Below are 14,216 nucleotides of genomic sequence, written 5' to 3' on the forward strand. Positions count from 1 at the left end.
CACTACTCATTGTAATTTTGTAAATCTAACTTGGCTGCGATAGACTACTTGACGGTCTTACTGATACTGACTGATTATTACTTTCGTAAGATTGTTTGAGTAAATTTGTAATCGGGCCTTAATTCGTTATTTTACGCAATGTGTCAGAATTGCTCCGCTAACGCTGCTAATGTGTGTTGTAAATCATTCGTACTTTCGTAAGTACATCGCAGCAAATCTTAACCATTCGAAAATGTCATACTTTACTTTCGTTTTCGATGCGCGGCTTATAGCCTCCGCCCCTGGACTCCATTTTGAGACGGTGTATGAGTGCGTGGTTTGGCGAGGGAGGAACAGAGAGCAGGGCAGAGGTGGGCTTGTCGAATTTCGACTTGTTTTTGTGTGGTGGTTTCACTGGTTTGCTATCTTTTGGGCAATTAAAATCATGTATAGGAGTGAGAATGGACATGTGAGTGTTGAGACTGAGAGTGAGAATGTTGGTGTTAGTCAGTGTGTTGATGTGAGACTTGTTGGTGTGACTGAGAGTGAAGTGGAGGAGAGGTGTGGAGCAGATGAGATGAGTGTGGTGGAGGAGAGGCATGGAGGGGAGAAGAGGCATGGAGGGAAGAGGAGGCGTGGAGGGGAAGAGAGGAGTGGAGTGGAGGACAGGTGTGGAGGAGAGGAGAGGAGTAGAGTCGAGGAGAGGCATGGAGGGGAGAGTAGGCATGGAGGGAAGAGGAGGCATGGAGAGAAGAGGAGGCATGGAGAGAAGAGGAGGCATGGAGGGGAAGAGAGGAGTGGCGTGGAGGAGAGTAGTGGAGTGGAGGAGAGGAGCGTAGTGGAGGAAAGGCGTGGAGGAGAGAGGAGGCGTGAAAGGGAGGAGAGGAGGGTAGTGGAGGAAAGGCGTGGAGGAGAGAAGAGGCGTGAAAGGGAGGAGAGGAGGGTAGTGGAGGAAAGGCATGGAGGGGAGAGGAGGCGGGGAGGGGAGGATTGGTGTGGAGTGAAGCCGAGGCATGGAAGGGAATGTGGAGGTGTAGTGGAGCGGGAGCATGGCAAAGAAAGGAGACATGTGGCCCCTCCTATGTCAGATAGTGCGGACTCAGATGTGCAGCAGAACAAGCGAACCAAGAGACAGAAATCAAGGGGACCCATATATACCAAAGAGGAGAATGCTGCATTGGTTGCTGCAGTATCAAAAGAAAAAGTGACACTCTTCTGCCAATCCGTGCCAGCATCTGAGAAGTCAGCAGCCTGGGAACGAGTCCGGGACTCCGTGAATGCGGTCTCCAAGTTTCACAGGCCCACCAATGGCGTCAGACACAGGTAATTAATATTAAAATATTCTTTCACTCTTGTGTAAAAAATACACAGTTTTGTAGTCAATAACAAAAAAGTAACAGTTCAACGTAACCAAAAAATTTATTTGTCACAGCCACATGCTGAACAGTATACATATAACCATCACAATGTGAAAAGAAATGTGGTTTTCAAAAAACATTAATCTAAGTATTTGTTTTTTTATTAATGTAATTGTAATGTTTATGTACATTTGCAGGTTCTATGATTGTCGGGCAACGGTTACAAAGAAGATGCAGAGGCTTCGACTAGGACAAAACCGAGGAAAGCCTATCAAGTTGCGAGAGTGGGAGGCGGAGCTAAGAGATGTCCTTCTGGCAGAGGATGTCCCTGGATTCAGCAGCAGGGGTCAAAATCATAGAGCTGGTGGTGAGGAAAATTAAATATATCATTATAATTTATATATATTGCAGTTATAATATATTTGTAAAGCTATCTTATTGTTTATGATGACTACACATGTATGACTTTTATTTTTATTTTTTTACATTCATGTTTTCCAGATCAAGAAACATCATCCTTGGAAGGATCAGCTCCAACTCCAAGTACATCCTATCAACAACATTCTGGTGGTGAGTACCCAACACAAAGGATATCTAATGAACTGCTATTTACTACTTGGACCAAGTCACTGTGCCATGCAGACCGTCACAGTTGAGACAATTAGGTGCCGTTTCTGTCTCCCTGGCTACTCAGCTTTCACTATCACAGTCGAGAGCAGAAGGCTCGTTATGCACAGTGAGCCGAAAAAATAGCAATGCAAAATAGTGGGCAGCAATAGAGCAGCTGAAGAGAACTTTTTAAAATTAACCAGCAGGTGATTGGTTGGTTGCTATGCGGCCCTAACAAACAACATTATGCTGGATAACTTCAGCAACTTCTGCTCCACCCACTATAGTATTTATTGTGTCTACGGTTCTGTGTGCCCAAGCAAGGTAGCAAGGTCAGAGCTGTGGATGCTGAATTGTGACGGGGGCAGAGCTGCGTGGGGCTGTTAGGTGAAGGTGGGTCAAGTTGCAGGGTGGGACAGAGAACACAGCTGTTCACATGTGCTGTGAAGGTGGGTGAAATTTACCACTGTGAAGGGGGTTCAGATCAGAACATAATTGTGAAGGGGAAACTGTCATGTGAAGGTTCTGATCAGGTTCTGAAGGTTCTGAAGGTTACATCAGCTTCTGAGGAAGCTGATGTAAGAAATGTGATTTTTAAATCAAAAGGTGGGTATAGTAGTAGTATGTATGCACCCTTCCAAATTCAAACTTGCCTGCTTTCATTTTGTGACTAGATTTTGAGGGATGCCGAGAAAGGGGTGAGAGCTCCGCCAACAGCATAGTTTGAAAGGGAGTCCTTCTCTCATCGATCACAGGGGGGGAAGAGAGAGGAGAACACATCGATAACAGCTTTGATTTGACATTGCCGTGTTCCCCGCCGCTTGCTGCCACATACATCCCCTCCTCCGGGACTTTTATCCTGTCCAATCCCAGGACGGGCGATCTGTAAATTAAAGTTTCCTGGCCATGGGGCAGGGCTGTTTAGTAGCGGGAAAACATCAATTGAAATGAAAGCGTTTATCGCTCTTTACCTGCAGCACATGTAGGCTGCATGGTGGGCACAGGGTGCATTGGTGGGCACAGGCTACATAGGTGGGCACAGGCAGGCTTCATTGGTGGTTTTGGATAAAGTTGGTGTTAATATTTTTTTTTAATATTTTATTCTGCATAAAACAATTTTGTGTCATTTAATGAGATAATTTATGAGGGCGTGTTTAGGGGTTGAATTAGGGGTGGGGCAAGCTAAGGGTTGGGTGTGGCAACTAACTGTTGGCTAGTAACCCTTGAGGCCTGGCTAGTAGCTAATTTAGCCCTGGTACTATGTATATGGGGGTTGTAGTAAATGATATGTAGATACTTGATAGCATATTTTACATATATTTTGTTAATCTTAAAAATTGCCAGAAATGTAACATCTGTTTTAACACATCAGCAACTTCTGATTATATTTTACATTTCCTCAGTCCATTTTTGGTTGAATATTTGATTTCATAGTAGAAAATATTGTAGTTATACGACATATCTCAGGCAAAAATTGTAAATACAGCTGTTGACTTTTTCATGAACATTACCTTGACTCTTCACTCTTTCTTCCGTCTTTAACAGAAAGCTGCATTCAAGACCCTCCAGCATCGGCTTCTGGCAGGACCATTGCTCCTCCTCAGGGTAAGTGCATGATCTGGGAAGAAACAGGACACAGCACTAACTCCATTATCATCATGTACCCTATTTACACATAGGCATTTTCATGTAATACACCTAAAAGTTCAATTTAAAAATTCGTACAAAAATGACACCTCATACCTTTAGAACGTGAAAGTGAAAGGGACACTGTGATTTGAAGGGGGATTGATATATCAAGGAGGACTGCGCAAACTGTGGAAATAAATGAGAGTGGCTGTGATGTCAGAGATTCATTCCTATCACAAAGATTTTTTGCTGAACTCCACCGTGTTGAAATTTTTTTTCTGCCTTTGGTTCTTTTAATGATTTTGAATTTAGTAGCCCTTATTGAAAGGTGTTCAACAGCTCTTTTGCGCTTTTTTTTAAACTACCGTTAAGCCTATAATATCTATACATAATATCTCTATAACCTGTATGGTTTAGAAGATATTCGCCCTGCAAACCTAGCACGGCACACTAAATTACTTACAAGGTTATTAGCTCATAATGAGCTAGTATGCTGTGCATACTAGCTCATTATGCCTTTGCTTTACAGGTATTTTTTTATCTTTTAGTGGGTATAAAAGCGCTACAAAGGTTTTTGCAGTAGGATATCAAAAATACTACGATAATAAATTTAGAAGACATATGCCCTTTTTACCTGCAACCTACTGGGACCCTTTAAGAACTTTATCTTCAACATTATCTTCACTCTTTCTTCCGTCTTTAACAGAAAGCTGCATTCAAGACCCTCCAGCATCGGCTTCTGGCAGGACCATTGCTCCTCCTCAGGGTAAGTGCATGATCTGGGAAGAAACAGGACACAGCACTAACTCCATTATCATCATGTACCCTATTTACACATAGGCATTTTCATGTAATACACCTAAAAGTTCAATTTAAAAATTCGTACAAAAATGACACCTCATACCTTTAGAACGTGACTGTGAAAGGGACACTGTGATTTGAAGGGGGATTGATATATCAAGGAGGACTGCGCAAACTGTGGAAATAAATGAGAGTGGCTGTGATGTCAGAGATTCATTCCTATCACAAAGATTTTTTGCTGAACTCCACCGTGTTGAAATTTTTTTTCTGCCTTTGGTTCTTTTAATGATTTTGAATTTAGTAGCCCTTATTGAAAGGTGTTCAACAGCTCTTTTGCGCTTTTTTTTTAAACTACCGTTAAGCCTATAATATCTATACATAATATCTCTATAACCTGTATGGTTTAGAAGATATTCGCCCTGCAAACCTAGCACGGCACACTAAATTACTTACAAGGTTATTAGCTCATAATGAGCTAGTATGCTGTGCATACTAGCTCATTATGCCTTTGCTTTACAGGTATTTTTTTATCTTTTAGTGGGTATAAAAGCGCTACAAAGGTTTTTGCAGTAGGATATCAAAAATACTACGATAATAAATTTAGAAGACATATGCCCTTTTTACCTGCAACCTACTGGGACCCTTTAAGAACTTTATCTTCAACATTATCTTCACTCTTTCTTCCGTCTTTAACAGAAAGCTTTTCAGGAGTTAAATGTGCGTGTCATATGCTGATAAATATGTTATCTAATAAAGAAAAAAGATTTTCTGTTTAAGGCATTTTCTGTTTCTGCAATTTTTATATTGTATTTATTTACTTCTATAAAGGTTATTTTATTAAATAACCTTTTAAATTTTTTTAACTTTAGGATATAAATGCAATGTGTAGATTTACCTAAATAAGTTTAAATTGATTTTTTGTTTTCTCTCAATCATTAATACAACTTATCCCCCCTCCCCAACTCAATCTTTCATTTGCTCCATTATTCAATATTACTACTACATAAAAGTCTAATCTGAATAAATTCATTACTATGAACGCTTTCATCATTCATCAAACTTTGCCTATCTTATCTATTTCAGATCAGCAATACCACCCTGAGAGGAGAGTACAGTGCAGCCCGCACTCTCCTGTTCTTCTTTTGGAGAGGCTGGAGATTCAGCCAGAGATTACCCCTATCATTCCCCAGACTCCTGATTTCTCCCCCGGCCCAGAGGAGGAGCACAGAGGACAAGGTTCATTCATTCAGCCACCCCATGCCCTGATGCCACCTACTGCTGTACCGCCTTTCCCAACTGTGCAGGAGATCATTCTGAGGGAGCTTATAGAATTAAGGTGTGACAACCGAAAACTACAACGAAAGGTCAAAAGGCTTACCCGGCTTACCCATCAGTTGAGCAGGCAGCAAACTGAGAGTTTTGAAATAATTTTGGCCCGGGCAAGCCAACAACACAATTAGGCATTGGACAGAGTATATTTTGTTTACTTGAAGATATTTCCAGACACATTGCTCCAATGCCTGGGAGCTACGATGAACATATAACCAACAAAGACGTTTTGAAAAATGAAGGCTAGACCTTCCTCTGCCCATCTCATCGCAAATTATTATGCAGAATCGATCTTTTTACTGTTCCTTGATTTTGGTAGAAACGTTTTCTTATGCTGCCAAGTTACACCTACCCAGCATGTGTGTTTGTAATTTCTATGAAAATATTTTTTTTTTTGTGAATATAAAACTATTTTTGGTCTAATATTATTATTATTATTATTATTTATTTATATACATCATCACATTATCTGCTAAATTATTATGTATTCATTTCCCACACACAATAGTATTTTATTCCGAACTTCAAACTCTAAGGGCCAGATTCACAGAGTAGATACGACGGCGTATCTGCTGATTCGCCGTTGTATCTGTTGTTCTATCTATGCTATAGATAGCCATAAGATCCGACAGCTGTAATTGTTTTACACTGTCGGATCTTAAGATGCAATACCGCGGCCGCCGCTGGGGGGGAGTTTGCGTCGTAAACCAGCGCCGGGTATGCAAATTAGGAGTTACGGCGATCGACGGCGGTTTTTCGCGTTACATAGTTACATAGTTACATAGTTAGTCAGGTTGAAAAAAGACACAAGTCCATCCAGTTCAACCACAAAAAATAAAAAAACAAAAATAAAAAACACAGTAAAATCCTATACACCCAACTCCATTCCCACAGTTTCACGTCGCAAAGTTAGTCTTTTTTTTTTGGTGCCCTAACTTTAGTCAGCAAGCGTATTGCTGTCTAAAAGTATGGCCGTCGTTCCCGAGTTGAAATTTTAAAAATAACGTCGTTTGCGTAAGCCGTCCAGTAATACGGAATTACGCTACGCGCGTCGCCGTTCGAAAAAATTACGTCACGGCGCGCAATGCACGACGGGAGTTCGGAAACGGAGCATGCGCGGTAGGTCCGGCGCGGGAGCGCGCCTAATTTAAATGGCACACGCCCATTTAAATTGTCCCGCCTTGCGCCGGAGGCCGCCGGCGTAGGTTTGCATCGCAAGTGCAAGTACTTGCGATGAAAAATTGCGGCGGTGTAACGTAGATGATACGTTACGCCGCCGCTCTTCTATGTGAATCTGGCCCACACAGTCTACCTTAAACTATTCATTTATATTTTAATGTTTCCCCACTGTTAGTGGACACTGGACAGTAAAACAACACAGGAAGCAGGGGGGGGGGGATACTAACAGCAGTGGGAGTGTGGATACTGGAATAAGATAGCCAGGGTGAAAAATTATAGACCGAGGGGCTAGGGAGGTAGCGGAGGACAATATAAGTAGACATTAGGGAAAAACATGTATCCCACTATCACATCTTGTAAAGACACGTGGAGGCATTTTGCAATTTTGTATCTTCAAATGGTATGCAGCAGAGCTGAGTTAGGCAGAGAATGTACCCGATCGGCAGGGATGGACTGGGACAAAAATTTGGCCCTGGACTTCATCCAGACTGGCCCACTTTGACAGGACAACTCCCGCAACCCCCCCCCCCCCGGCCACCCAAGCCCCCTCTCCCCCTTCACTAGCCCCTAGCCGTTCTACTTTATTAGGCAGTACCACTGGGGAAGCTAGACATTATTTCACCCGGGGCAAAGAATCAGTTTGGTGCCCCCCCCCTTATGGGACAAGATTAGGCAGAAGTGAGAAACTCCCAGGCCATAGCTGTTAAATCAGCTGTCCGTCCCCTCCCCCATGCTCCTCTGTCGTCCCCCCTTGCTCCTCTGGTCCTCCCTCTGCTTCTTTGTTCCCCCCCAGGTGAGCGCTGTGGGTAGGGAGAGACAGAGGAGCTGAGGGGGGCGGCGGTCTGCTGTCACTGAAGCCGGCCCACTGAGCCATCGGTCCACCGGGAAACTCCCTGTAGTCCCAATGGCCAGTCCATCCCTGCCGATCGGTAAACTAATGAGAAAATATCTGCTTTCGCTGCAATGGAATTTTAATCACTATTCCAAAAGATAATACAGTTCCCAGTCTCCCTGTTCTTACCTTGCATGGAGCTGAGCAGCATTCAGATCCCTGGTGGTCAGAATGGAATCAAAATACCAGGGCCAAGATAAAGCATGAGTTTAGATTTGTAGCTCTGGGAAGTGTGGAGGTGATACACTGACAATGGCATAGAAGAAATTATTTCGATGTCAAAAAACCTAAAATAAGTAACACAACTGTATTCCATATATACATCAAAATAACATTTTTGCACATTATGCATTCCATGACACACACCAATATACTTACTCACACCCACTTAAAATATACATATACACAGTGACACACACTGACCCATAAAGACGACACACACTTTAACTGACAGACACACTGGCCAATAAATGAAGTGCCTTGTAAACAAAGCCAGACTGACCCAGACACTTAATCACAGAAAAACACAGACATACTCACATTGACCCTTAAACACACAGACTAACCCCATACTCACTCACACACAATGACAAATAAATGTGATTTATTTAAAAAAAAAAGTCATACAAGTATATCATTATAACATCCTAAGTGGGGTTTACTCTTAGTCTTAATACTTACTATGAAGTGCTGAAAAAACCTCATGTGTTTTTCTATTTGCTTCCTCCTCATCCACATCCAGGTCCAATGTTAGGCATGCATGTGAGACATGACGTCAGTAAATTGCAACTGCAAAAAAAGAGAGAGGGATATAAATTAGAAGAAATAATTAATGGAATGATGGAAGGTGAGTAGGGGAAAATTGATAAGCCACTCACGTGTTTAAGGGTGCCACAGGCAACATACTTAACCAGGATTAAATCCATAGTGTGGTGAGATGTCTTCCAAACGTGAACTGTAATATTTCTTCTTTGAGGGCAGGTGGCAGCAGTCTGCACTGCAGCAAGAGCACAGTAGGAGGAGAGCCCCAGTGTTTGTGGGAGTATTGCGAGCCGTGGAATTGTGGAGTAGGTTTCTTTATGGAATGGTAGCTTTTTTTTTTTTGTGGCTTAATTTCAGAGCCAAGGAGTCAAAACATTACTCCAAAAACGAATGAAAAATAAACAAACTAACCCCAGCTTGGGTTGATAAAATTCTTGCAAACGGTGGTAGTAGATATTGGATTTGTGAATGTAAACAAAAACTATTATTATTTATTAATTATTATTATTATTATTATTATTATTATTATTATTATTATTACCCTTATGCATAGATCTACTTCAATTCAAACGTTTGCAAGTTGTAAGATGTGATGGGAAATAATAAAATCAACAAAAACAAACATAGTGCATGTCAGGATTCAAAATAGATATATCAACAGAAATGAATAAATATATAGTACTTTTAGCTACCTGGAAGACTATATTAATGCTTACCTGTATGTAGGTGCTTGAAATACCTCCATTCATGGTTTAGGGGATAATTTAGAACGATCGTGCATTTTCTTAAGGTGGTCATGCCAGGACTGGCAGACCTGCGTGCATAGCATAGAAGCTGATTATGTAATACTCACCTGCGATCAAAGCCCCCGCTGCAGTGGCCGACACATCATCGGGCAGCAGCATGTAGGCCCGGAGTTACTTCGGGGTTTTGCGCTGTGATTGCCCAGAGACGCTAAACCTGCACGTTTAACAGCGGGATTACATGTCGCCAGCCGTTGTGTCGGCCACCGCAGCGAGGTTTTCGCCGATCAGTGGTATTACATAATGAGCTAGTATGCTATGCATACTAGCTCATTATGATATAGTATGCAGGTATTTGCCTTTGTCTTGCACGTATTTTATTTTTGTATTTTATTTAAAGTGGGCTTGCAACCACATTATTAAATATTTGTATTTCAAAAGCTAAAATCTCAAAGTTAGAGATTGAGAGCCTAACAAGCTAGGATCACCCTTACAGTATAAACTCTTTTTTCATGTTTACAACCTCTGAATTATTTGGGGGGGGGCCTGGGGTCAGGAAATTATAAAAAAAAATAGTAAATAAAATGTTGAGGTAATCAATGTTGCCCACCCAACAAAAAATAAATCTTTGAATTATATAGACTGTGGCTGATCACAGCTTCTCATGCTTGCTGTATCTACATTGTGATTGATACTTTATCGTATATTGTATTCATGTAACATTACTTTTGGTACATACAGTATATCATGACATGCACTATATTTGGTTTTGTTGTATTTATTTTTTGGCATCGCCATCTATACTTGGAACAGGTAAATTATTAACAATATCTTTATCGATTTGATAAACATAAGAACTTAAGAAGTAGTATAATTAGAATTATTCTGTTGTAAAGCTTAGTTCTGGGTAGCCCAGCTTTGGAAGATTGACTTTCAGAAATGCCATCTGCTCCATCAGCTGTGGGGCCAGCTGGGACCTCTGTGGGCACAGAATATTTCCTGTGATAGAAAATACACGCTCACTTTGCACAGAGGTCGGGGGGCAAGAAAGTAGCTCTTGTGCCACCACAGAAAGAGCAGGCCAAATACCCCTTTTCTCATCCCAATACTCTAATGGATCTGTAGTGGAGGCCAAATGGGGTTCAGACAAGTATAATTTAACATGATCTGACACAATGCTTCTTTTCATGGTGGGCATTTTTGTGGGTCCAACTAAAGTATGTAATGCCAAACTCCAAACGTCAGGTCTTCTAGTGGAATGCTCAGCAGTGGTTGTACTAATAACAGTAGGTGATGGTGGCACAATGTCACTATCAGGCTCCTCCTGATCTTCTTCCTCTTCACCCTCTGCCGGCCTAAACAATTTTCGGTGACTGTCAAAAACCCTCTGAATTAATAGATCCCTATAGGTGGTAAGGGAACTCTGAATTATTGCCATTTTTCCTTTAATGCGTGGATCGCACATAGAGGCAAGCATTAGCTCAGGGCATGCCTCTATGAGCTCGTTCATCCTTCTATTCAATTGTCCCCTCAGTCTCTTTATAATTGCAGCTACATCTTGAACTATGCCGCCAGGCAAGGGCTCGCTTTTGTTTAGAAAGCCATCCATCTTAGTGATAAGATAGATGTAGAGAGGGATTACTTGAGCCAGACTTGCATTCTCTAGGCTCAATTTTTCTGTTACATCTCGGAAGTGGCTAAGCACAGCCACCACCTGACTAATTATTTTCCACTCCTCCCTGCTTATTGGCCTTGCTACACCAATAACATGTTCATTTGACATGGCGTGTATTGGCTTTTGCTGTTCCATGATACGTTCGAGCATCTCCAAAGTGGAGTTCCAACGGGTGGCTACATCTACCTTCAAGCGGTGCTGTGGAACGCAAGCCTTACTCTGCTCAAGTCTGAGTATGTGACTGTCTTTCACACTACGATGAAAATGGGCTGCTATTTTTCTACAACTGTCTAAGATAGCAGACAATTTTGATGTTTCACTTTCATCGTCCAAAGCAGACTTCACAACGAGATGCAGGGCGTGTGCAGAGCAACGAATGCCAACAAATCTGCCATCTCGCACTGCCTTGAGCATGTTTGCTGCAGCATCAGTGACTATAAAGCCCATCTTTGCCCGTGTGCCTGACTCCTCCCCAAGCCACTGCGCCACCATTTTCTGAAGTGCACGTAAAATATTTACAGCAGTGTGCTGGTCGTCCATGACTTCAGCATGCAACAAGAATGTGCGTTGCCCATGCTCAGGAGGTTCTGCTGCCTTAGCACCTGTGCTTCTCATTCCTGCTTTTGGTTTGTTTGGTTGTGACTCCTTGGGCTGCCACCAGTGAGCCGTCAATGACAAAAAGGCATGTTGCCCACTGGGAGCGCTCCACAAGTCTGTAGTAAAATGGACAGACTGGCCAGCTGCTCTGCCCAGCTCCTCTTTCAGTAATCCAACACAGGAATTATATAAAGAGGGTACAATTTTCCTACTAAAGGTAGTACGGCAGGGGAGAACATAGTGAGGTGCAACCACCTTCATGAGGTTTTTAAATGTATGTCCTTCAACTATATTAAAGGGTGCTCCCCCAACTGCTATAAGTTCCCCTATCAGACGGGTGATTTTAAGGGACTGTTGACGAGACATACCCCTTGATTGGAAACTGGGAAATTGTTGCAGCGTGGGCTGCTGTAAAGGAATGGGGCGACATGTGTCAACTACACAAGAAGTCCCTTCATCTTCCTGCCCCTTGTTGAGCCTTTTGGGGTTAATGGCAGCAGTAGTGTTGCTGCTTCCTCTCTTTTTACTAGGTGGAGCTGCAACTCCACTTTCTTCTCTCAGCAGCACCGGTGTATGGTGTGCACGGAAATGGTAATTCATCCCGGCATTGGTTAAATGGGCTATGTCTCTCCCACGGCTCACTTCCCTGCCACATAATTTGCATTTCACCATGCGCCCGTCACCAACAGTAACAAAATGTTCCCATATTTTTGATCTGCGGTTCCCAGTGGCCGGTGAGGATTGTTTTACAATTGCCTCTGGCTGATGGGTATGTGCAGCTTCCGTGTCTTTGGAGGAATTTGGTGGACTAACAATGGTGGCAGTTGCACTACTTGGATATGAAAGACATTTAGGCAAAACAACTAAGCCTGAAGAGGTTTGTAATGGTGCAGGCAATTTTTTTTTTGAAGGTGAGGAGTCGGGAAATAACAGAGGGGACTCAGGGGCAGAGGAGTAAGGACTCATAGATATAATATCCTCATGAATTTGGTTTACAAGTTGTGCATTATCCTCTATATTAAAATCTAAATCAATTCCTTCAAGGTCAAGGCCTTCAAGGGTCAGACTCTCAGGTAATTCTACTTTAGCAGCATCCTGTTCTGCCAGGTGCCTACTTGGATTAGGATTAGATACTGAACTATGAGAATGAAAAAAGATGCTGCTATTATCTGTTTCCAATATATTGTGTGCTGTTTTTACATCTGGAGGCTGAGCAATTTGCTCCTCCTCAAGCTGTAAAATTTCAAGTTTTGGCTGCCTAAAATTATGGACACTAGCAACAACCTTTGCAGGAACTGCCCGTGACCGGCATGTCTTGTAAAAAACATCTGGGGTTACAGTTGGCCTATATTCAGAAGTTGTTGTTGCTGTGTCACACTCAACTTTTTCCTCTGTTGCTTTCCTCATGGTGAGAATGTGAGAATAAGTGGGAAAAGTACAAAAATTTTTTATATTAGAAATATTATTATTGTGTTTTTTTTCAGAAAAAAATACAAATGATAATGTATTCTGAAAAATAAAGGTATTGAGGACGGAGTATGATTGTTGATTTATCAGGCCTTACACAATTGGTCAGGATTAAAATGCAACAAAGCTCTACTAATCAACTTCTACCACCACCATTTATATCTTAGTAGAGTACTGGCTGCTGCCTGGGCTGGCCTAGTACTAGACTATAATGGCACTGGTGGCTATGCTAAAGTAAAAAAAATATATAGGCAAGATAATAAAACACAGTCCTACACTGTCTCACAAAAGGGGAAAAAATAACTGCAGAAAATATGAGAAAAAATGAATAGTAATCAGTGAGCACTGCATAATAAGTATAAATGTATAATTTCTAAGTGTCACCAATGAGTGAGTCACTGAGTCACAAATCCAACACCACACACACCCTGTCTAGAATGCAGTCTGACGTAGGAGAAAACTAAAATATGTCAGAGATATTTACAATTACAAATCTAGGAATGAGAATCTAGAGTATGCTTAAGAAGTTCTCTATAACAACTACAAATTAGCTCTAAGATCCACAAAACCGGTGCAACCTACCCAAAGACACCCTATCTGGACTCTGGATGGAATGAAATGCAGTCTAGCCTAGAAAAAGACACAAGGTCAAGGAGCCACTAGATAATGAGAAAGAAGCTCATTGGGGGAAGGAACAAACCTCTTCAGGGGAAGGGACAGGGCTTAGTGGCTATTGGTCAATGTCCAGAAGTATTTTAGGAGAAACGAAACTGAAATTACCTTATTTATTAAAATTCGTTGTTTTCATTTACGTTTTACGAAGATTCGTAAGTTATTTTTCGTTAGATTCGATTTTCGTATTTTATTCTTTGTTCGGCATTTTAGTTGTTTTCATTTCGTTATTCGACTATTAGTAATAGTAAGTTTGCATTTTCGTTTATTTTTTCGTAATTATGATTTTATGGGGGGTGTTCGGTGTTTTCGTTAATTCTGTGTTTTCGTTCATTTTTTCTTTCGTTGTTTCTGCTTTTTTACATTTAACAGTTTCGTATATTCGTTGTTTTCCATATTCGTTAACTAGGGAAATATCGTTATTCGTTATAATTTTAGCTAAGCCGTTCGTTCATTCGTTGGTTACCGAATCAACGAAAATAACGAAAAATAACGGAAAACGTATTCGTAACTTAAAAAACTGC

General features: G+C 41.6%; 1 protein-coding gene and 1 long non-coding RNA gene across 5 annotated transcripts; one reads left to right on the forward strand and one right to left on the reverse strand.

The window, feature by feature from the left end:
- The first annotated feature begins 915 nt into the window (after positions 1-915).
- LOC120926646 lies at positions 916-6,128 on the forward strand. Its single transcript, XM_040336771.1, has 5 exons — positions 916-1,302; positions 1,535-1,704; positions 1,839-1,907; positions 3,492-3,551; positions 5,460-6,128. Exons 1-5 carry the CDS (start codon positions 1,061-1,063, stop codon positions 5,834-5,836), a joined length of 918 nt encoding a protein of 305 aa, XP_040192705.1. The 5' UTR covers positions 916-1,060; the 3' UTR covers positions 5,837-6,128.
- LOC120926648 lies at positions 1,374-8,984 on the reverse strand. 4 transcript variants are annotated; one of them, XR_005746973.1, is made up of 7 exons: positions 8,655-8,983; positions 8,458-8,565; positions 7,906-8,063; positions 5,001-5,123; positions 4,480-4,551; positions 3,458-3,564; positions 1,374-1,698 (listed from the first exon to the last, which is right to left on the reverse strand). It is a non-coding gene; the product is annotated as an uncharacterized LOC120926648 (long non-coding RNA). The 4 variants fall into 4 exon arrangements; XR_005746971.1 differs by having other exon boundaries at positions 8,458-8,983; XR_005746974.1 differs by lacking the exon at positions 5,001-5,123 and having other exon boundaries at positions 8,458-8,984.
- Positions 8,985-14,216: the final 5,232 nt, after the last annotated feature.

The sequence above is a fragment of the Rana temporaria genome, chromosome 2 (assembly GCF_905171775.1).
Source record: "Rana temporaria chromosome 2, aRanTem1.1, whole genome shotgun sequence".
Taxonomy (NCBI): Eukaryota; Metazoa; Chordata; class Amphibia; order Anura; family Ranidae; genus Rana; species Rana temporaria.

Coding starts and splice junctions, on each gene's coding strand:
- LOC120926646 (XM_040336771.1), top strand. CDS start 1,061: ATGTCAGATAGTGCGGACTCAGATGTGCAGCAGAACAAGCGAACCAAG. Junction 1,705..1,838: donor TCAAAATCATAGAGCTGGTG/GTGAGGAAAATT, acceptor CATGTTTTCCAG/ATCAAGAAACATCATCCTTG. Junction 1,908..3,491: donor CTATCAACAACATTCTGGTG/GTGAGTACCCAA, acceptor CGTCTTTAACAG/AAAGCTGCATTCAAGACCCT.